The sequence below is a fragment of the Haplochromis burtoni genome, unplaced genomic scaffold, assembly GCF_018398535.1.
Source record: "Haplochromis burtoni strain Fernald_Lab_line unplaced genomic scaffold, NCSU_Asbu1 Contig_192, whole genome shotgun sequence".
Lineage (NCBI taxonomy): Eukaryota > Metazoa > Chordata > Actinopteri > Cichliformes > Cichlidae > Haplochromis > Haplochromis burtoni.
Window position 1 is genome coordinate 753,449 of NW_024582553.1, and position 22,442 is coordinate 775,890.

The following is a 22,442-nucleotide window of genomic DNA, read 5'->3' on the forward strand; positions in this document are numbered from 1 at the left end:
GAGAGAGAGAGAGAGAGAGAGAGAGAGAGAGAGAGAGAGGAGGAGGAAAGAGAGGAATTTGGAGGAGTGCTGACTATGCGGAACAGAACGAGCAGCTGGCAGAAAAAGCAACAAAAAAAATAAAAGAACCATTACCAATCGAGAGAGGGAGATGGGAAGAGATGAGAGACACTTAGATGTGCTGGAGAAGGAGAAGAGGGAAAAAAGTAGGGGTAGGGAAGGTATAGGACAAAGTGAAGAGTGGTGGGGCAATGAAAGAGAGGAGCCAAAAACAGGTGGGGGAGGAGGAGGAGAAGCACAGAGAGGAAGACCTTGCAGTGGTTCAGGATAGCACCTGAATGTACGTGAAGGCATGTGTGTAGAAGGAGAGGGAGGGAGATGTCCTGCAGTACCAGCAAAACGCATGAAAACAGCAGAGTGATTAAAAGAGGGCGAGCAGAGGAAGGAAAACCAGTGTATGGATGTAAAACAGACACACAGCTGAGCTGAATGGCAAATGTGCCGCTCGGGTGGGGGGAGAGGAAGGCTTTGCAGGCAAGTGTGTAATGTATGTTTATGTATGCGCGCGTGTGTGTGCGAGGGAGAGAGGAGAGACAGCGCAAATTACGTATGTGTTTCTGGTGTGCAGCCATTTTTTTCCCACCAGCTACCTCATCAAAGGATGTAACCACAAGGCTTCACGCTGTTCCATCCATATCGCCTCCCTCCCTCCCTTCCTCGTCCCCCCTCGCTCTCTCCCCTCTCACGCACTCCCCAGTGCTGAGGAGACCCCAGCAGGAGAAACCGAAGCACTGCAGCATGGTAAAAAAGCACTGCGGTCACCTCCCCTTTTAGTGCGGTGTCACACCACGCTCTGTCCTCCCCCCACCTCCCCCTTTTCCACTGTCACTGCACCTCATGCTCTGACTCTCTTTCTGCCAGGAGAACAGAAGATGTGTGTAGGTGTTTGTGTCTGGATAGTGGCACGGGGTTGGGTAGAGTATGAATAGATATGAATAGCAGGAATTACATGAATGGATGCAAAGGAAGCAACAACAACAAAAAAAAGAAAAGAAAAAAGGGTGTGTATGCAGAGAAAACGGGGCTCTGAGCAGCTCTCAGACAGCTTAATCTAATGAAAAATATGATGTAAGCGGGCACCACACATCAAAAATAATAATAACAATGACAAAGCTCACTAGTGGCCAATTCCCAGAACATGAATTAAAGAGCCAATCAATTAAGGAGGCATAAAGGAAATGGCCAATCAACCGGAGGCATCTCCTCCACTCAGCAACACCAGTGTGTAGATCTCCCGGGGGCTGACCAATCCACAAATACCGCAGCACCAGCACCCCCAAGGGGGGTCTTGAGCCTTGTGCATATTGGTCAATCACCCCAGCCATAAGCATGCAGCAGCAGCTGCTCCCTTTCTTTTCAGGAAAGGAAACATATCCCTGGGAACGTTTGTTTTAATGATGTGGGGGGGATGGATGGGGGGGGGGGGAATTAATACATAAAGTCATTTTCAGGAATAGACTGGCTGCAATGAAGCCTGTAATAGAGCTCCGAAGCTCAGTCAGTCTCCATGACTAAAATCTTTTCTGCCTACAGGACGATGAGGGCTGACTTTTTTTTTCTTTTCTTTTTGGATAGATCTGGGTGATACAGCATGTAGGGTGAAGGAGGAGTGATGGAGGAGGAGGTGCTTCAAGGAGAGGTCATAACAATTCTGAAACAGCACTGAGCACAGGGGGGGTAAAGGCACAGGATAGTGTGTCATGTCGGGAATGAACTCTATTTTTGGACATGGATAAATCTGAGCGAACATCCTTCAGTATTCAAACTTTCTTGGAGCATTTGCATCAGAAGCAGATAGCTTCATCCCCCAAACCTCCCGTCTCTCTCTTAGGCAATTTAAACCTGTCTCCTCCTAATTAATGACACTGCCCTTCCTGCATGATTAGGACCATTATGATCCAGCAGTGCAGCGATGTGGTACATGAGGCCAGACAGACAAATGGGACGAGGGAAGAGGTATTACTGGACTAATTTCTGACCTGTGAACTATCCAGTGATTAGACATAAAAGCAGGGCAAGGTTAAGTCACAGATGGGAGTCTAAGCAGGTGGGGAGTAGGGCGAGAAGTTTTAAAGCAGAGCTATAAAAACAAGATGGCATGAGAAGAAATGACATGAAATTTGATCTTGAGGTGAACCTCAAGGTCAAGTGGTGGAAAGAAAGAGGGCGTAAAAGACCGGCTAGGCTCAATCAGGTGGTAAATCAGATGAAAGACGGGAGGAAACTTCATAACGGAAGACGGGAAGCAAGAGAAACCATCAGAGTCTCGGAGAAGAGACAGGGTCAGAGGCAGGGACACACACACACTAAACCCAGGACACGACAGATCAGTAATTCAATCACTGCCTCAAAATAGATTATCCCCCCACCCCCCCATTGCTTAAACAGCAGCGCCCTCCTTTTCAAGCCCCATCACTACTCTGCCAATCACATCAACCGACAGCATGCCACCGTCTCTGGAGTTTTTCCCCCCTTTTTTTCTCCTTTTTTCTTGTGCTAAAATCGAAGGGGGTGTTTTCTGGGTTACCCTTAATCTAAAAATAGCACCAGCTGTAGATTTATAATGCAGGATGCTGGGGGCAGAAGAAGAGAGTGCAAATGGAGGAAAAGATGTAGAGTTCCCATTAGGGGGAGAGCACGTTGGAGCCAGTTGGCAGGAAAAGGAATGCATGTGCTGGATAAGTGACGGCAGAAGAGGCATTATGAAACCAGAGACTTTGTGTGTAATGCAGCGGAAGGTGGCAGAAGCAGATTGTCAGAGTATAGGTGAAGTGGTGGCGTGGTGGGTTGTAGGGGGAAGAAGAAGAAGATGACCGTGTCTAGACATTTAACTGCCCTGCTAGACTTCCCAGATGAGACGCTATAACCTTCCAGTAGTTCCACTCCAGTAACCCCCACCCTTCATATCGTCCTCACAGCATCTTCTCCTCTGTGTGTTTGTGTGTCAGCCCTCTCACCCTACTCCTATAGTGCCTTTATCAAACCTCCATTTCAGGCCTTGACACTTACCCAGTGCTGCCACGATGCACAAGCAAACACACAAACACGCACACACTGAAAGCACATGCAGGTAGGACAAATGCATGCCTGTAAATGCGCAAAAGCAGCACACACATGGAGTTATTTACTCATGCAGACAGACAAAATGATGCAGATAGGAATGCATACACACACACACACATACACATAGATGCACACACACACACATTCCTCTCAGAAGCGTGAAACTGCTCTGATCTAGTGGTGTAGATGGGGAAACACCCACCATTTGTGCAATGAAGGATGTTAGGAATTATAAAATGGAACAATTCTGAGGCGTCATATCAGTGGGCAACACTAAATCAGACTGAATTTCTCTTATAGCAGCTAGAAGGAAAAGATAATAATTAAAAGAACAGAACATATTCTGATTTCTCCACGTACTGATTTTAAAACATGAAACAGGATACAGAAATATTTTGCAGATATTGTGGGAAAGACACGATACTTGTTGAATGCAGGTTAGAGGCTGTATTTTCGCCTTTTTTTAATCCAGGCCAATAAAAACCCTCTTGATATTAGGCGGATAAAACGCAGAATATAAAACCACCATAAAAATACAGACAGATACACAGACACGGTTAATACTCACTTGCTTTTGGTTCTGGTTCGATTCGAGTGCGCGCAGAAACACGCACATCAAGCTTTAAAAAGATCAATCAAAATGTAGTTTTCTTTGTTAGATCGCTCTTTCTTACGATTTCACAGAGTATCCAGTTTCTCGCAGACATTCAGCTGATCTGTTTTTTGGGGTTTGTTTGTTTTTTTTCTGTTTTTTGTGGAGGGTTTTTTCCTCCACGCGATTATAATAAATCAGAAATAGGATTGCGCGCGACTGTTGCTGGAAATCTTGTTTTGATAGCGTTATTGCCGAATGTTACTTAGAGCTTATGGTCATGCTGATGATGGCACGGGATGAGTCTTTCGGATGAAATGAAGCAGAAGTCCCCCTGAAAAACAAAAATCTGTCTTTTGGCTATTTCCCCTCGATTTCAGAGCCCCTTTCCCACCTTTGTTATTGCCAAAAACAAAAATAATTGCCAGCCTTTGTTACAGTGTCTCTACGCTTCCAGGCGCAGGGTGTAGCTACCATTCAGCTCTTCCTCTGTCTCCCCCATCCAAATGTTTCAGTGGAGATGCAGCCTGTAGACACCTCGCTCTCTTTGCCTTTCCCTCTCTTGTGCCTCTCTCTGTTCCTTTGGAGGAGCGTCACCTTCTGCACTATTTTTTTCCTCAGACGATACATGTGGGCGGATTAGAGAAGAAGACAGAGGGGTGGGAGGACCCCGGTGAATACAGAGGCTAATTTCTCATATGGCTGCTGAACTTTATAAATACATATGCTGAGGAGAGAGAGAGAGAAAAAAAATACACGCTGGGCTATAAAAAGAATAAATGCGCTGATTTATTTTCATTTGTTTAACTGCCTGTTTTTTCTCTCCCCCCGTTTCTCCCCCTTCACTTCCCCACTTTAGCCTGGAGCCCACACATGCTCACTCTGCTGGACGGACGCACAAACACCATTTTGTCTACAGGTTCGCAGCCTTGACTCTGCCTTGGCTGACATCACCAGTCATGTGGTACAAGCTGGTGGATTATGTCTGAAAACAGTAAAAATACAGAAAAATTGGCTTTTTTTCATCTCTGCTATCATACATTAAAAGAAAAAATCGGAAATTCTTGAAATAAGTGAAGCTGCATGGAGAATATTCCCTTTATAGCCTGTAATATTATACAAAGTGTCACAGGATTAACAACATGATTTTTAGGTGAATCTTGGGGCGAAAACTCTGCTTTCTACCTGCTGCTTTTACAAGAAGACTAATGGTATGTGGAGACGACTTCTAGCAAAAGTACAGAGATCAGCAGGATATCTTGATGGTGCACTTACTGGCAGGAAACTGTCAATGAGAGCTGCATCATCTCATGAAACTTACAAGGAAGAAAAGTCCTTTGACCACAAAATATTCCTGTAAGAGCAAAGTGCAGACAGAAAACCAGTGAGCTAAGGAGACAAAGGAAGGTGGGAGATATTTAAGGATATTTACTGATTTTTTTATGGAATCAAACACTGAAAACTGTAACATCTGAACTCTAATGTGATAGTTTATCCAGTGCATCCCATGCAGTCTGTGCAAGGAAAAGGGGCTTTATGCTGTAGGCAGGGCATCAAAATATAAATACAGTCAGCTATTCTGAACAGGAAGCCTGAGTCTTTATTTTCTTTTTCTTTCTCCACTAAGTTGAAAAATTAAAATGATTAACGCAGGAGCCATTTGTGTCTTGCAAAGCAGCTTTTAAGTCCTTTTTCAAGTAATTTTTCAAATTAAGTCACCTTTTACGAACCTTACAGATCTAAGCACAAAATCTAGAAGCTGCTTTTTCCTCCCTCAGGGAACACGCCTTCATTTATACCTCCAAGAGCCCTGCGGCATTGTCTCAGATCAGTCAAACGTATGATTTATAGAGGTGTCAAACTCCTCTACACCACAGTTTTTTTTTATCATATAACCATCTAAAGCACTTGGTGTATTGGCAGTACTATGAGTCTTTGGCCAAGACAGCAGCAGCTTTATTGGGCTTTACTGGACAAAAGCCAAAATTTGCATGTAATGCTCTCAGTAATGAAGCTGGTGTTTAGCACAAATTATCTACCAAATTCATCATTTTAGCATTTAGCCTGAGGATTGTTATTCCATCTGCAGTCATTTCAGTTTGGTGGCACAGCTCTGCTTTGGGACTTCCCCACCCTTGCATAACTGTGCATGGACAGCCTGAGGCAGGGAGAGAAGCGACATGAGGGGCGTTTCCAGGATTTAAAAAAAAATGGGATGGCAAAGGGAGGATCCAACAAGAAATCAGAGAATTCTACGAGAAATAAACAATAAACTAAATGTGTTTAATTGTACTGAGTGGTAGAAGTACATAAGAACTATAAGCACAGATCCTTTGTTTACAGTTTGCAAAGGAAAGCAGTCAGAGTGCAGTAGGAACACAAAGGACCGCTGTTAGGTACACTTGGGAGAGCCTATCTTTTAGACCCTATGAATTTATAGCTATAATTAAAACAGTAGCTTTCACAGCCCGCATTATTTAGCCTTAGATAAGTATAAATTCACAGTGATACACTGAGGAGGATAAAACTGCTCATGAAACTAAAGAAAAGTCTTAAGTGATTAAAGTCAGTGTCAAAGAGTTATACACACTATTTCTAATGCCTGGATATAGTGTTAGACAATATGTAGGTATTAAATAAAAGCTTGACAAGTCATATAATTCACAAGAGATTTTACTGCAAATTCTGAAAAAATCTGTGCTAATGAAAAGGCCTCAGTGGCAGATTTTGAACTGACTACAGTGCAATCAATTGTCTGAAATAATCTGTCCAGACTGAAATAATCCAGTCTGGACCAAACTGGAGGAGCAATCAACCATCAGACTCTTCTTCTTCTTTTGGCTGCTCTCTTTAGGGTTCGCCACAGTGGCTCACCTGCCTCCATCTACCACTATTCTGTCCTAGCGTCCTCCTCTGTCACATCAACACTCTGCATGTCCTTCTTCACTGCATTCCCAAACCTCCCCTGTGGTCTTCCTCTTTTCCTCCTGCTTGGCAGCTCCGTCTTCAACATCCTTCTTCAACTACACCCACCATCCCTCCTCTGCATGTGTCCAAACCATCTCAACCTTGCTTCTCTAGCGTTGTCTCCAACATGCTCAACCCAAGCTGCCCCTCTGATGTACTCATTTCTAATTTTGCCTATTCTGGTCACTCCCAGTGATCATCGTAACATCTTCAACCACTGCCACTGGTTGGTCTGCTGTCTTTTTGTCAGTGCCATACGTCACAGCAGGTCAGACTGCCATTTTATAAACCTCGACTTTTACTCTTGCTGCTGCTCTTTTGTCACAAATCACCCCTGACACTCGTCTCCACCAGCTCCACTCTGCCCACACTCTCTTCTTCACCTTTCTTGTGCATTGTCCATTGTTTTGGATAGTGGACCATTTGTAGTCCTTGCACCTTCACAGCCACATCTGTCTACACATGTTCTGTTTTGCTTCTACTGATTTTCATTCCTATTCTCTCCATTGCATACCTCTAGCTCTCCAGACTCTCAGTATAGATTACAGCATCATCTGCACGTCCACTAAGAGTCTTGCCTGACCCCATCTCTCAGCCTGTCAGTCAACCCTTATGTAAACCCACCCCCACCTTGAACCAATATGCCACATCTGCCACACACCTCACCACTGTGTGGCTGTCCCCATAAATGTAACCAACCAAAATACTAGCATGGCCCAAAGTCAAAGAGCTGCTAAGCTAAAACCTAATGTACCAGCTATGTCCAACAACAACAAGACTATCAATCACTGCTCATCAAGGCACCATTTTCTGCTTTCAGTTCAAAGTGAAGCCTCGCTTTGTGGCCAGAACAGACGAGCAGGAAGTCAGCCACAGAGAGTAGCTGACACTGTTTCTTCATCAACCTGCATAAATACTGAATGCTCAACTTTGTCCATACTAAGAGTGAGCATTAGTCATCACAGACACTCGCAGTCAATCTCTGGGCGGCAGCATACCACAGCTCATGCATAAGGAAGCAGGTAGCAGACCTGAGCATACATCGTGTGGACGAGACAAGATTTCCTGCATTGAGAAAGAAGCTGTGAAAATGCCCTCAATCTCATAGGTTCAACACAGTTTCTAGTAATCTATTTAGGAGTTATTGTTCCTACTGCAGAGGTGGATGTTGAGACCTTTACGTAGTTAAAAAATGAAAGAGGTCAGGACTAAACAGCCTATACAAAAATAAAACCTCCCGAAGCGATCTTAAGGCGTTTGATGCATTTTATGTTCGGTGGAAGGTGTACGAGGATATACAATTGCTTGTGGTAAGGGAACGAGACAGAACACACAAATCAAACAGAGCAGAGCTGCTGTTTGTATGCTGTGTGGGACCAAGCACCAGATGTCAACAACAGCCGCAGCAAAGTGCAGTAATTGGGAAGACTATAAGAAGCCTTTTAAAGAGTTATTAACTAGTGGCGTGTGAGCAACAGCAGTAATGCCTCCAGTCTCATGATGTGATTTATGAAATGAGTCAAAGCAGTCTTATTGTCATGGTGTTTCCTACACTGCTGTTAATATCGCCTCGAGCTGACTTGTTTCTATTGTTTATTGGGCAGTGTGTAATTATCTGCTTCATTCAAGGTTTTTTAAGGGAAAAAAAGAACTATTGTACTACTGTAGCTTTAAACAGTGTACACTCAGACACATGCAATACATGTGATTAGAGGTGGTTTGCTTTTCTGGACATAAATCTTGACCTTTCTTTATAATAATGTTTTGGACCTGGTTGCTCAGAGGTGAAAAGTGCAATTGGGGATGCCCAGCACATCAGTGTTTTGTAGTAAACAGAAACACAATCTGTTGCATTTCTTTAACTTAAAATAAAGAAAAAGTATCTTGGTGTGGTTGTCTTTATTTCCTGTGTGTTTGTGATAACTTGTCTAGACTGGTGGCACTTTTGAATGTATCATTTATGCAAACTCTTCAATTGAAAAGGTGGAAAATCTGGAATCACATCACTGAATAGACAGTCCTCGCTTCTGTTAGCTATTATCTTGTCCTCAGAAGTTAATAGAAGCTATGTAACAGCCACCCCAGGAGAGAAATATTGATTAAAAGATAGGATAGTGCTAAACTTTATCAACACACCTTCAACAGTTACATTAAATCCAATGCAACTTGACGCCTCCCATAAAACCTGAGTAAAAGCGTACAGAGAGCGCTGCTTTTCATTTTTAAGGCTTTAGTATTTAGATAGTTGAAGCCCGGACATCCAGTAATGGATTTCTTCCTTTAAATTCAGCTGTTTGTTTGCTGTAGTATATACTGACATGTGACCACCGGGCAAGGCATGGTTACATAGTTTGAACTGTCAGCATATGGAAACTGCTGTTTATTACATTACAACCAAAAAATATTTATATGCAGAAAACAAAAGTCATGCTACCATCTTGTGTCAACATATTAGGGCACACCAGCATCTGCTGTGCTACCTGAAGCCTTCACACTACCTGTCAGAAACCCACAGAGAACCTAATTTATAGCCCGGAGGCTGCAGACCGAGGGCGCGTGATTTCAATAAAGTACAGCGTAGAGCGCATCAGCTCCCGGGCTGCAAATCATGCTGACACACTGCTGGCAGGCAGGGGATTTCTTACTTTATCACCATGACATAGTAAAAAGAAAAATCAAAATAAGGCCTGCATGGGATTACGTAAGGAAATACTGGATTTGAGTAATAAATGATTTAAGCTGCACATTTGGTTGCACTCACAGCAAACAGTAACGTTTGTCCTCTTTAATGGCTTTTCTGATGTTTGTCAGAGAAATGGGAAATGAAGTCTCAGTAATCATGAACTAAATGTGAGGCAGCAATTCATGTCTTGACATCAGCTTGCATTAAATGTATTAAGTTTTTTAAAAAGAACTGAACCTCCTGTGGTTGTATTAGACTGTGACGACAAAAAAATATACATAGCAGAATTAAACGAATTACATCTTTTGTTTTATTTATACTTTAAAAACAGACATTTTTACAATCTTTGTATATAAAGACTTTGTTCTAATCCCTGCATGAGTCAGTCTGGCACACTGAGGAACAAAACTTCTTGATTTGCAACTCGATAAAGTCTTTCACAGCCTGCAACGATCTCCCCGAGCGACTTAGGCGGATGAAACCGGTCACTATCTGCGAAAGCATTTAACACGCTTTTTGTTGCTCCAGATCTCACAAAAGCTCAGGAAAGTCACGCTTTTATACAATCACAGGGTCAACATCCCTCACATTAAAATAAACAAAAATACACAGTTGTTTTTTCTTCTTAAAAGAATCCTTTGATCACTTCAGTCAGCTCTGCTCTGATCAGGAGATCATCTGTCCTCTTCTTGTTTTGAACTTATAATCCTTAGTGATTCTTGTCTTTGGGAACCTTGGCCTTTCTCTCGCTCCTCTTGTCCAAGAATTTGTTTTTCCTACTCACTTTAATCTCTGCCTCCCACTGCTTTTTCACCATTGTGTACAGCCTCATGGTGGCCTGTGCGTCTTGGACCTGGAGAAAGCAACAGGCAAAGATCAGCCTAAGTGTTACTAACATTGTTGGGCAATAACACACTGGTTGTTTCTACATGCTGCAATACTGCTGGGTCAGTGATTTTAGTCCACTGTTGGATGATGACATCATGAGATTAACAATAAAGTTTTCTAGATATAGAATAAATGTTAATGTCATGAATATAAAGTGACACGATGCTTTTGTAAGATGCTACAAGTGCTAAAATGCTGCAAATTGACCATTTGGGTAAGTGGTTGCTAACGAGAATATTACTATTATATACACTATCTTCAGGCCTAGAGGGGTCAAAGATATACCCGTGTGCCAATTTTCGGTCACTCAACCCTGATGATTTAAAAGGAGTTTATCGAATGACTTACAGATGAATGTTCGCCCTCTTGGACCTTCACATCGAGGATGTTTCTACAAAGGAGTTTGAGCGAGGGTCGACCGCTCTAAAACAAAAGAAAAATGCCTCATTATCAGTTATAATTCATTCACACATTCACTGCGGAAACTGTTGAGACATTGGTGACTGCATCATACCTTTACGATCGTCTTAAAGGGTTTATATTTCTGAGTATCTCTGATTTTCTTTTTCGGATGATCCAAGAGCAGAATCTGAAACGGCAGATAGTTTGTGGCTGCTCATAATCAGACTAAAAAACAATATTGCATTTGTTCCATTTCAGATATCACATCCATGCTACCTTTAGATCATTGTGTATGGCGTGTCCAACCACTACTCTCCCTTCCAGGATGTTAGCAACCTCCCTCTGTACAATCTGTACATCCGCTCCTGCAGAGAGACAAACGTGGTTTAAAAAAACCATCAGAAACAAAACATAAGGAACAAAGAGACTTTAAGTTGTTCTTTGCAACTCATTTCATTTCTCTCACCATCTTTGATGTCCTCTGGTCGGATGCCGCTGACAGCTGTCCTGTAGTCTGTTACCTTCTCTGTGGGCTTCACATATTTGTCATAGATGCACTTCCCAAACTGGTTCACAATTGACACACGTGCCAAGATGCTGTCCTCTCCGTCAGGACCAACTCCCACCATCTCACAGTCAATGGCCACCGCCTTAGTGAGGCTTAAGGTGAATGACAAAGTGACAAGAAAGGAGAGACATTACAATCATCATCTTCTGTGTCAATGTAAACCCCTCAACGTACACCGAACGCAGTGGTCGCTTCGCTCGCTGACATGATTTTACACTTGCATCTTTAACCCTTGCTCGACACTTCAGGCTACAAAAATTGAGAGGTGCATCCATCAGGAGTCACAGGTTTTTCCACAGCATTTATCTGTATTATCAGTGACTTTCTACAGCAATGTAGTGAACTCTGAAGCGGTATTGACAGGTTGTGTCACCACAAAGGACAGTGAAGGATTTGAATTGTATGAATTCCATTCAATAATTTATCCATCCTGCAGAAAACATTCAGCAGCCATGTTTACTTCGTACTCTGTCAGGTCAATTCACTAAAACATGCAATGACAAAAGTATTTATCACAGACTATATGTAATATTTGACTCCTTGAAAGAAAGCTCCATGAAGCTCTCCACTGAGGGGGGAAAAATAGTCTCCATCTCCTTTGGGTCATTCCATCTCATCAATTTCATCAAATTAAAAAAATAAAAACCTCATCATCACATCTAACAAAAAAAAAAAAAATTCCTGTGGAACGATACACTGTTCATTAGAAATGCCAGGTTTCTGCTGTCATTAGATCTTTCAGAATATATGGTGGGGGGAGTGTGTTTGACATTTTTCAGGGGTTCTGTGAATATGGGCTGTCAGGAGTGTCGCTCAACTTCATACAGAACGAGTCCCTGAAATAATTGGATATCTGATCTTTGACAGTAGATCCAGAGAACTGGAGAAGGTAGGGGAGGGGGTTGATAATTTACTTTGAGCTTCTTATACACGAGGCACATAATGTTGTTGACCCAGTTGAGCGGTTTCAGAGATATTAAAGTCTGAATTTTGGGAAAAACACATTTTGTGTGACATTCCCCAAGTATGACATTATGTGCCAAATTCACATTGTTAATATTACATCCACAGCTAATCACAGCCAGCTAATCCCACCCCAGCAGCAACATTCCTCTGAAATACTTGTATTGAGATAAGTAATGACATTAGAGACTTGATATTTTTTATGATCGCTGTTAAGGCATTCATTTTTCCCCGGGAATATTTTCAGGCACTTTTCTAAAATGGCATCAAAGCTGCCCGCTGTATTCTGAGTGTGTTTCCCACTGTACACTGAATGCACAGCGACTTACCCTTCAAAAGCATTCTCCTTAACCAGGCTCTTCTCTGTGTCATTAGCCGAGGCACCATCCGTACCCTTGGCCTTGCCCTGCTTCTTCCTCATGATCTCGGCTGCTTCTGCTCCCATTGTCGCCTCAATGTCATCCGGGTCCACGTCATCAAACCAAAGGTCCTCTCTGCAACAGCAGAGAATGAGATGGGATTATCAGACATATTTATTCTTGCTGAATAAATGAGTCAACGTCAGTGCTAATATATACATACTCTGTTGGCTTCGTCTCCTCGGATTCAAGCTTCTTCTTCTTAGCTGCCTGTAGGCTGTTTGGCTTCCCGCTATCCCGCTCTCTTTTTGGAGCAATAGCATGTTTAGTCTTCGAGACATCCGACACCTTTGAGTTGACCCCAGTCTTACCGGAGACAAAACTCTTAGGAACAGTTTTGTGATCTGATTTTTTCTCAGTGTCTCTCTGGCTTGGTGCAGCATTGTTCTTAGAAATTATTTTAGAAGTATTTTCTTGGACATTCTTTGGCGAGAAGCCGTTCTGATGTCTTGGTGCCGCCGGCTGCTTCTTCTCTGACTGACTGGCCTTCAACACCTGAAGGGAGTAAAATAGGAGAGAAAAACCTGTGGGTAGTATTAAACACAGGCACACAAAAACCAAAGTGTGTGACAGGACATGCATGGAGCTCAAACTATTGCACTCACTAACCTCTTGAAGTGCTTTCCAGTTGGCAGAGAACTGCTGGGAGTCTTTTGGAGGAGCAGTTTGTGGAGCTGTAGGCTTTTCCTGCTCCTTGTTTGCAGGAGCTGAGTAAAACCAATGCCTCTCGTTCTTTTTTAATATGCCGTTTTTCTTATTAGTTTTCCGCTTAGATGCTTGAGCGGGAAAGTGTTTTTTCTGTTTCTCCACCTTAGACATGATCACCTATCTCATGTATCCTCACCTCCTTATATTTTTCTTGGTGAGGTGTGTGGAGCCACGCTGGCTTGTCAGATGTCCGTTACTTGAGTTGCCAAACAACTTCAGACAGTAAGAAATGTCTCCCCCAGACTAAGCTCACCTTTCGTCCAGCACACGAGCAAAACTGAAGCACGTCCCTGAACTGTACATAAAATCGCTTACTCGTAAAACTTCACTCACTCTGAAGCCATGCCGTAGAGTGTTTTCCCACGATGTGCAACAGTGAAATGTGTCCGTCACAAACATGACGTCGTGCTGTAGCGCAAGTGCGTCACGTCAGTAAGATATGAAAAAAAATCTCCGACCGTGCTTTTGTTTTACAGTTATATACATGTGAAATTTTATATAATTAACGTAAAAAGTCATGTATTGACTCTTGTTTTGTGGGCGATTCAAAGGCGGAACTAATGTTTTAGAAAGGGTTTCGCATCGTTCTGAAGAAAAATGACGGACCGTGGCGGAAGGCTTCATGGCACTAATGTAAAAAAACACAGTGGGTTTTGATAGACGTATTAAACCCATGTTGTATTACTCTGGATAATCATCAGGCATATAATTAACGTGGTAATTAATGTTAAGCATCTGAGTAAAGTTAGCGTTTAAAGGAGCAAAGAAAAAACGTATTTCCAGGTATGTAACTTCTTTTTGGGGCCTGAATGTATTATTGCTGTCTCGTTGCTCTCCCACACGTTTCTGTCTGTGTTTTGGTTGTAGATCATGTTGGAAAACTCGCCATCTCCTCTGCCTGAGAGGGCCATTTATGGGTTTGTTCTCTTTCTCGGATCACAGTTTGGCTTCTGTAAGTGAAATATCGCGTCCTCCAATCCAAAACACAAAAAGGTGTTCAAGCAATGCATGTCTGTAATACTCACTGCGTCTCTCCACAGTTCTGTATTGCTTATGGGCTTTCGTGCCAGAGGATTGGCTTAATTCAATAGGGCTCACTTACTGGCCTCAAAAGTAAGTAGAACTGCTCTGAAATAAATGGATCACTGGGGAAGCACCTGCACAGTTTCATGACAGTGTCAAATGTGTGTTCTGTGTAGGTACTGGGCTCTTGCGATGCCAATCTACCTGCTGGTCGCAATAACAGTCTGTTTCATTCTGTTATTTGGTGTGAACATGAGCAACACGGCACCGCTGGACTCTGTGAACAACATCACAGGTGAGGATGCTGCACTGTTCAGACTCTGACTGCCTGATTAGGTTAACTAACATTTAGAGTGAGAAGATGAAGGAATCTAAAATTGTACTGCGTGAATATATACGTGTAAACAAGCTGAAAATAAAATGCACTTCAGTATATTACACTGATTGGCCATTTTATTAGGTGCTTTCTTATAACAAGTGGTTATCTGAGTTACTGTTGCCTTCCTGTCAGCTTGAAGCAATCTGGCCATTCTCCTCCTGTTGTGTGGGGAAAATCCCAGTAGATTACCAGCTTCTGAAATATTCGGACCAACCTGTCTGCCACCAACAACCATGCCCCATTTTCAGAATTTCCTGATTGTTAAATGTCCTTTTTCTGTCACAGATGTGTATGCACAAGGCCAGAGCACCGAGTCCTGCCGTAACGGAGGAATACCCCGATTGAAGGATGTGTCGATTAGTGAAGTCAACAAAATGTTCTATTTATCACCCAGTATGTAACAAGCACAGTCTGATACTGCTGTGGACAGAGCAGAAGTAAAGCTGCAGGGGTTTTATTTTGGTGTTACTGTTTGTCTTTTTTTATGAAATGTTTTGTGCCTTATTTATAAGAAGATATATTCTGTTGACTTTTTTGTTGTTTAAGCGTCTTTATAATGGTTAAATGTGAATACACTGGTCACAATAAGATGCATATTGAATGAAAACAAAAGTAAATGGCTGTACTGTCTATGTTAAAATACAGAATGTTTATATTTATTATTCTGTGCAATAAACATATCCTAAATAATCATATTTTTTATGTTAATTATTTTATTTTTAAGTCCACTGCTAGAAGAAATGAACATCTTGTTTTGTTCTTGTACTTTAATGCCTGTCAGAAATGTGTGTCTAAATTAAAAGTGGCTCCAGATAATTATTTATGCCCAATCTGCATCTGAATCATTACTAAAGCTGCAAATGAACATCTGCACTTGATTATCCCAGAGAATAAGAGGCAGTTTTTAGCATTTTATCCCACAATAAATTTTTGGTTTTTGGTCACCAGCCATTTTATTAGGTACACCTGTTTAGCTGTATGTTAACACAACTTGTTTACACATTATGAGCTGCAGTCTTTTTCAAATATTTTTTTATTGCTGTCCACTAGGTGGCGATAACGGATCGCTTTAGCGTAAACGTTAAACAAACACCAGGCAACCAGGAGATTTGTTGTTGCGCTTTAATCAACGTGCATAACCGGAATAAGATTACGAAATTGGGCGAGTGTCCGCATAATCCTGCAATAATGTAACAACACAGAGAGCGCTGTCGATACAGGGACACAAGTGAACAGCAGAGGGCAGCAGCACGCCGCCCAGCGTCCAGTCTGCCAAGCCAAAGGAGAAGAAGACGTTGTTTGGGAACGATTTCGGGCACTCCGTGGGGGATCTTTGCTTGTTTAAATACTTCGGAGTAAAGACTAATGGCTTTCGCCGTGCCTGTGTGGCTTGCGGTCCAGGAGGAGCTCCTGGCACAAAACGAGGCAGAATGCGGAGCTTCGAGCTGTTTTGACACTTTCGACGATGAAGCTCTTTTTCAGTTGTTCCACCTGAGCAGACCCTGCATCCTGTTCATCGCAGACGCCGTCCGCATCCGCATGAAGGACGCCGCCCCCAAGAAATCTCAGCTGCTCGTGGACGAGATGGTCATGGTGGCGCTCAATTATTACGCACATGGGGTCTCCACCACTGCCGTGCTGCAGAAAGCCGGACTGAGGCAGACGGACTGCCCCACGACTGTGGTCGGTACAATCTCGGGAGTCATAGCAGGGATGTCCGATGTATTCATCTCTTTCCCGCTAACCCTGGACGCCAGAACTAATGTCGCCTTAAAGATAGAGCAATTCTGTGAAATCCCAAACGTGCTGGGCGTCTTGGCTCCTGCGCACTTCAAGATCAGAGCATCTCCATATGAAAAGGACGCTTTCAGGTCTTTTATCAATGCCCTTGGTTACACATCGGTTGTAAGCCAGATCATATGCGACTGCGACGGCAACATACTGAGTGTTGAAAAGTGCTGTGTTGGTGGCACGTTTGAGCAAGAGATGTGGGACTCCTCCTTTAAAGGAAGGGAAATGCAAGAGGACCTGCTCAGCCCGTTCTGGTTGATTGGTAAGAGCAGTGATTACCTCTTGTGCAAATGTTTATTTAGAAATGTAAACTGGAGTGAAAGCACAGTGAGGTATCAAGTCAAGCATAAAAACCTACAAAACTATCATCTGTTTGCGTCTGACGATGACTGGTTGCCTAGCAACAAGAAGACGCCCAGGAAGACCCCACCCCATCATCTAAACTACCTGAAATTCTGCACTTCCCCTACTTGGGTCACCCAGCAATAACCCTTCCAGAAAGGTGTAAAGATCCCTTGATTAAGTAAAGGTGTATGAGGGATGCAAAGATACAGATATAAGTTAAGGCAATGAATGCAAGGCAGTTATTCCCAGAAAGAACAAACCTGCTCTTTAGTGTTTCTATTCCCTGAAAAAGGCTAAATTGACAGTTGGCAAAAGTATTAAATTCTTGGCAAACAGTTGATTTCGCTGGAATATTTCATTCTATTTACATAAAACACAAATAAAATAGTGTTTTAACTTCTTACACATAAACTTACTGGGCATGTTATTAATGCATTATTACGTTATTATTCATGACCTAGATTCAACAGGGTGCTGGAAAATTTCGTCAGAGATTTTGGTCAAGGTTTCTTGATTCATATCAGATTGCTGCAGATTTGTCTGCTGCACATCCATAACGGGAATCTCCCTGATCACCACATCCCATTCTTCTGTCGTCCAGTTTCGATGAGCCAGTGCAAACTGTGGCCTCAGTTTCCTGTTTTTAGCTGATGGCTGTCGCACCCATTGTGGTCTTCTGCTGTAGTAGCCCATTGGCTTCAGGTGTTTTCACAGATGACCTTCTGCATACCTCAATCGTGGTTACTTTTGCCTTCCTATCAGATCAAAGCAGTCTGGCCATTTTCTCTGACCTCTAACATTATAAGCTGTTTTCTGACAGGGAACTGCTGCTCACTGGATATTTTCTTTTTCCTACCATTATATGTAAACTCCAGCGCTTGTGTGAGGAAATCCCAGCAGACAGTTGTGAAATACTTAGACCAGCATATCTAGCATTAACATCTCACGTTCAAAGTTCTTTCTTCCCCACTGTGATTCTCACTTTGAGTTGTGGAGGCCATTTCAGTACAGGGAGCTCATTTTCATGCTCAAGAAACCAGTTTTACATGAATTGAGCTTTGTGACATGGCGACTATCTTGTCTAAAGGAGTCACTAGAAGATGGGTACACTGTGGTCATAAAGGGAGAACATAGTCAGCATCAATATTTAGATCTGGGCTCTGGCATTTAGAAGATTCTCAGTTTGTAATCAGGGATCAAAGTATTCCGAGAATGGCTCTCAATAGAGTGGCACCTGTGTGGTCCACATTGTTCAGAGATGCTCTCCTGCTCTGATATTCACTGCATTTTCTTTTGTTTCATTTGAAGGTGGGAAAGGCTACCACTTAAGCAAGCACGTCTTGACTCCTGTATCACTGCCCGCGAACAACAACGAGATCCGCTTCAACGAGGCCCACGCAAAGATCCTCGATGTCATGCAGACGACACTGGATTCCATGAAAAGGCGTTTCAAGTGTCTGATGCAACTTGGTTTTGCACAAGAAGGCTCACTTAACAAACAGTCTAACATTATCAAAGCATGCAGTGTGCTGCACAACATCGCTAAAAAGTTCTCTGTCCCTCCCCCGCCTGACGCTGGTAAAGCTGAGCCGCTATATCCTGGCAAGCAGCAGTCAGGGCCAGTAGAGATCAAACAGGAGGCCCTCAAAGCCAGACAGGAAGTTATTGATAGTAAATTCTCTGCTGTGTCCAGCAGTCAGGACCCCTCAGGTAGCAACGTCACAGAAGAAGATGCATAAAGGGTTGTTTCTGGTCTATGAAAGAGGATCAATGACACACTGACACCAAAACTCAGCTTTTATATTTCTGTGAATGTGAAATATTATATTTCTTGTAATTATTCCTTTGTTTTGTACTTATTTTATTAAATTCATTTTTTAAACATTTTCAAGTCATCGGAGTGCTATTTTCTCACATAAAAACAATGACAACAAAAATAATAATATTACATATTTAGAAGAGATGCAAACTGAGTAAGATCTGAAGTGTGCAATGCATTTACAGAAATAGTTAAGATGTAATAGTTTGTATTATTGCGTTTAAAACCAACATATTGCTTATAGACAAATAGTTTTTCATTAAGTGCATAAAAGATTGAGTGCAGGGTTGACACTACGCATTTGCGTTTTGCCGACGTAGCTCTTGGAGGGCAGTGGCATTGACGTATATCATATCTGCATTCTCGTACGTGTTCTCATAAATGTTCTCTTCATTCGTGTCTTTTGGTTGCAGACTGTCCATGATGCACTGGTGCAGAAAAACGTACTGAGACTGAAAAGGAAATACCAGAAGTTGTTGGTCATTTGAAATGCAGAACTTCTGCCAGGGGAGATTATGATAGTTTCTTGCAGGCAACATTGCTAAACAGTTTCACAATAAAGCATTTCTTTTTTTTTCTCAAACAAAAAGATCCAATAAAGCTTTGTTTTATGAAAACAAATTTTCAGCTCACTTACTTAAAAAGATGTAGACATAGACCCTTAGAGAGAAATGCTGGCTCTAATGTCACGAACAGGACTATAATAACATTTCAATCAAGTGTTTTGCTGTCTAAATTACTACTTAACAAGTGCAATTAACAAACTGGGCATTAAATATATTTTAAGCAGGCATCTGTTGGTAATACCTACAAAGTCTGCCTTGTTCTGAAAAGTTGAACAATAGAAAAAATTCCTTTTCAAACTCATATTTTAAGATGAAATGATCAAAAATGATGACCCCAATTTAAAAAACAAACAAACAAAAAAACAACTGCATATCTTATGATGAATAAAGTGCTGTCTGTGTGTTGTTTCACCAGCTGTGACTATAAAGAAATACACGGTTAGCTAATTAAGGAAGTAGTGGCTCAATCAGAAGCAGTTTAACACAGTTACCTCCGTCTGCACCATGTATGGTCGGCTCAGTCTCATCTTGTGTACGAAGGCATTGATGCCGACTGCTTGTTCTTTCTCCAGCTGCTGAAGCAGCACATCCAGGGAAATGATAGTGCCAGTTCTCCCGACTCCAGCACTAAGAGAGACACAAGTGTAATAATAATATAGCAAAATGTTTTTAAGGTCACATAGAAAGCTCTCATCACTGTGTCTGTGCCAAAGTTATTGTAGTTAACAAAAACTAAACTAGAACCTACAAGTAGATGTGAAAACTGTGAAAATGCAGAATTGGACTTTTGAAAAAAGTGAAAAACTATAATGTGCAATACTGTTCCTCCCTATTGAGGAAATGTCTTTGGTCAAAGTTGTCATCACAGTGAGGCTTTGATGCATGTGTTTGCAATTTTTAGTGTAATATCTGTTCAAAACTTTTAAAAATATACCCCTGACAAATACCCTCAATGTTCTAATCATAAAAAACCCACAGAAACTAATTAAAGCTTCAATAAAACGGAACATTTCCAAACAGTAAAAACCAAAGTGAAACTAGTTAATGCAAAATGAAACTAAAGTGAGCTGAAAACAAGACATAACAACAGAAAGAAAAACAGATTAGAAAACACAAAACCTGAACAAACTGTTCTGTCACAACAGACACACTAGCTGGGTGGATATTGTATAAAAGCAACCCTGCACCCATGTAAAAGGAAACACTTATTTCGTACCTGCAGTGAACCACAGTTGGTGCTTTGCCCCCTTCTCTCTCTATGTGCTGTCTCATCAGTCCTCTGAACTGGATCAGGACCTCTGTGCACTCTGGGACTCCATGATCAGGCCAGGCAGTAAAGTGGAAATGTTTAACTGTCCGTTCTTCTGAGGTTTTTCTCTGTGAAGAGAAAATATCCATATACAGTTACTTTATGTCTATGTCTTGATACACAGCAATTATCAATCAACCATTATTCTTTTAAAAGCAACATTAACAGTTAAAGCCTTCAATGTTTTATATTCATGTTTTCTAGCCTTCCTTAGTACCATCTACACACACACTCAGAAGACATAAGTAAGTTTTTATACATCTTTCAGGTTGAATTCTCTCAGCGTCCAGTTGGTCTCCTGTTGCTCAGATCTCATGGTGACCAACAGCTCTCCATAAAGGCATGACTTGCTGTCTGCAGGCCAGTATTGTTCACACTTGGTCTAGAAAAATGAACAAAAAGCAACAAAATACACGTACAAAATGTATATTAATCATAGATCTTGATCTGTTCTTTGTGAAGTAACATGTTTCCTCCTGACAACAACTTCCTTGAAAGACTATCAATAAACCATTTTAAGATTTTCCTGAAGACTTACCCGCCCTCCTTCAATGCAGTTGGTTACCATAACGATCCTCTTAACTCTTTGTTCCCAAATCATTCTCCAGAAATCATTAACAGTAGAGGGCAGAGGGCCCTGAGTGGCAATGTACTCTCTGTTACTGCTGTAGCCCTGAAAAGCAGTGGACAAAGTTAATATGTAGACTAATTTAGCTTGTATATCTTCTGCTCGTTATAGAAATGAAAAAAGAAAGCTCATGAAATCGCACAAAGGTGCTTGTTTATATGCTTTCTGTATGGTGTAGTTATAAAGAGATCTTCACTGAACTTTATCTTAATGTAACACTTACCGGCATGTAATTGGCATTGATATAGTCTGAAATTCCATCAGGATCTGATGTAGTTAGCTTCACACGACACCAGTCATCTAATATGAGAAAACAGGTGATTTAACTCCAGTGCACCTCCAGTAGTCGTGACATAGACTGCTAGACTGAGCTCACAACAGCACGGTTCAACAGTCAGAGGAGAGACTCACATGGCAAGATGTTATTGAAACGATTCTTCGCTTTGTTTTCAGGTAGAATAGCAGTCTTTCGTGTCTGGTCTGTTCCAACAGGAGCGAGGCACTGCATGAATGTAGCAGATAACAAAGCATGAAACTGAGATACTGGCCATCGTAAAACGAATAAAATGATAAGAAATAAAACAGTAAAGACACAAAAACAGGAACACACAGAAGCAGAAGAGGAAAAAAAATCTTGATCTTTTTATGCACCTCATATTCCTCACTGAAGCCTCTGTTCTCGTCCAAACTCAGCTGATGGAAGTGGTCTGGAAACTTTGCAGAGGGAATAGATCTAAAAATAAATAAATAAATACATAAATAAATAAAACATAACAAAAGTAGAATTAATCTTACCTTTGTTTTGACCTAATGAAATAATACAGATTATACAATAGTACTTGCCATTAATGATCGTCTCTCAAACGTATTCATTAATTTTGCCTTAATTAATGTTTTTTCTTCATTGTGGGTAATTGTCATTGTAAAAAAACACTTACTTGCTCTGTGTGTTTGGTACTTTGGATCCACCAATGAATGAAGACTTCTTTCTGCTGCAGGATCAAAACATTAAATATGATAAATGTCTTGATTTAATTTACTTTATTCTTGTCAGTGAAGTGAGGCCCACCTAATAATATCTGGTCTTTTGAGGAAAATTAAGACAACCAGAGCGACCAGGAGACCAAAAAGAAGCACACCAAATACGGACCCTGCAATAACTCCTAAAGAGAGCAAAAGCATAGTTAAAATGCAACAAAGTTAAAAAGTTTAGAGCTTTATTTTACACTTGAGTGAAATGAAACGATTTGTAATCAAGTCAAAGTTGAA

General features: G+C 41.6%; 5 protein-coding genes across 13 annotated transcripts in view; 2 read left to right on the top strand and 3 right to left on the bottom strand.

The window, feature by feature from the left end:
- The window catches only part of kcnc3b (potassium voltage-gated channel, Shaw-related subfamily, member 3b), a 49,532-nt gene extending 45,091 nt beyond the window's left edge, over positions 1–4,441 (bottom strand). For 5 of the 9 annotated variants that reach the window (XM_042226002.1, XM_005935491.3, XM_005935489.3 and 2 more), the window contains exon 1: positions 3,692–4,440. In XM_042226002.1, coding sequence (XP_042081936.1) covers positions 3,692–3,739 — 48 coding nt within the window. In that variant the 5' untranslated portion in view covers positions 3,740–4,440. Of the gene's footprint in view, positions 1–3,691 lie in introns of all 9 variants that reach the window. The other 4 variants (XM_005935486.3, XM_005935484.3, XM_005935487.3 and 1 more) reach the window with 2 other exon arrangements.
- Positions 4,442–10,071: 5,630 nt separating this feature from the next.
- On the bottom strand, positions 10,072–13,698 carry rexo4 (REX4 homolog, 3'-5' exonuclease). The gene is made up of 8 exons (XM_005935482.3): positions 13,215–13,698; positions 12,769–13,100; positions 12,516–12,680; positions 11,122–11,315; positions 10,932–11,020; positions 10,768–10,842; positions 10,602–10,676; positions 10,072–10,218 (listed from the first exon to the last, which is right to left on the bottom strand). Exons 1-8 carry the CDS (start codon positions 13,422–13,424, stop codon positions 10,075–10,077), a joined length of 1,284 nt encoding a protein of 427 aa, XP_005935544.1. The 5' UTR covers positions 13,425–13,698; the 3' UTR covers positions 10,072–10,074.
- A 196-nt stretch (positions 13,699–13,894) lies between these two features.
- LOC102299302 (phosphatidylinositol glycan anchor biosynthesis, class P) lies at positions 13,895–15,531 on the top strand. The gene is made up of 5 exons (XM_005935481.3): positions 13,895–14,096; positions 14,181–14,265; positions 14,354–14,426; positions 14,513–14,631; positions 15,001–15,531. Exons 2-5 carry the CDS (start codon positions 14,184–14,186, stop codon positions 15,114–15,116), a joined length of 390 nt encoding a protein of 129 aa, XP_005935543.1. The 5' UTR covers positions 13,895–14,096; positions 14,181–14,183; the 3' UTR covers positions 15,117–15,531.
- A 105-nt stretch (positions 15,532–15,636) lies between these two features.
- si:dkey-197c15.6 (putative nuclease HARBI1) lies at positions 15,637–18,737 on the top strand. Its single transcript, XM_005935480.3, has 2 exons — positions 15,637–16,768; positions 18,160–18,737. Exons 1-2 carry the CDS (start codon positions 16,081–16,083, stop codon positions 18,588–18,590), a joined length of 1,119 nt encoding a protein of 372 aa, XP_005935542.1. The 5' UTR covers positions 15,637–16,080; the 3' UTR covers positions 18,591–18,737.
- A 19-nt stretch (positions 18,738–18,756) lies between these two features.
- LOC102298667 (protein tyrosine phosphatase receptor type H) overlaps positions 18,757–22,442 on the bottom strand; it is a gene marked incomplete in the record, with an annotated part of 27,888 nt that continues 24,202 nt past the window's right edge. Inside the window, 10 exon segments of the mRNA XM_042226006.1 lie at positions 18,757–19,122; positions 19,728–19,863; positions 20,453–20,613; positions 20,805–20,927; positions 21,084–21,218; positions 21,397–21,473; positions 21,585–21,675; positions 21,825–21,906; positions 22,112–22,165; positions 22,243–22,336. Of these exon segments, the coding sequence (XP_042081940.1) occupies positions 18,964–19,122; positions 19,728–19,863; positions 20,453–20,613; positions 20,805–20,927; positions 21,084–21,218; positions 21,397–21,473; positions 21,585–21,675; positions 21,825–21,906; positions 22,112–22,165; positions 22,243–22,336 (1,112 nt within the window).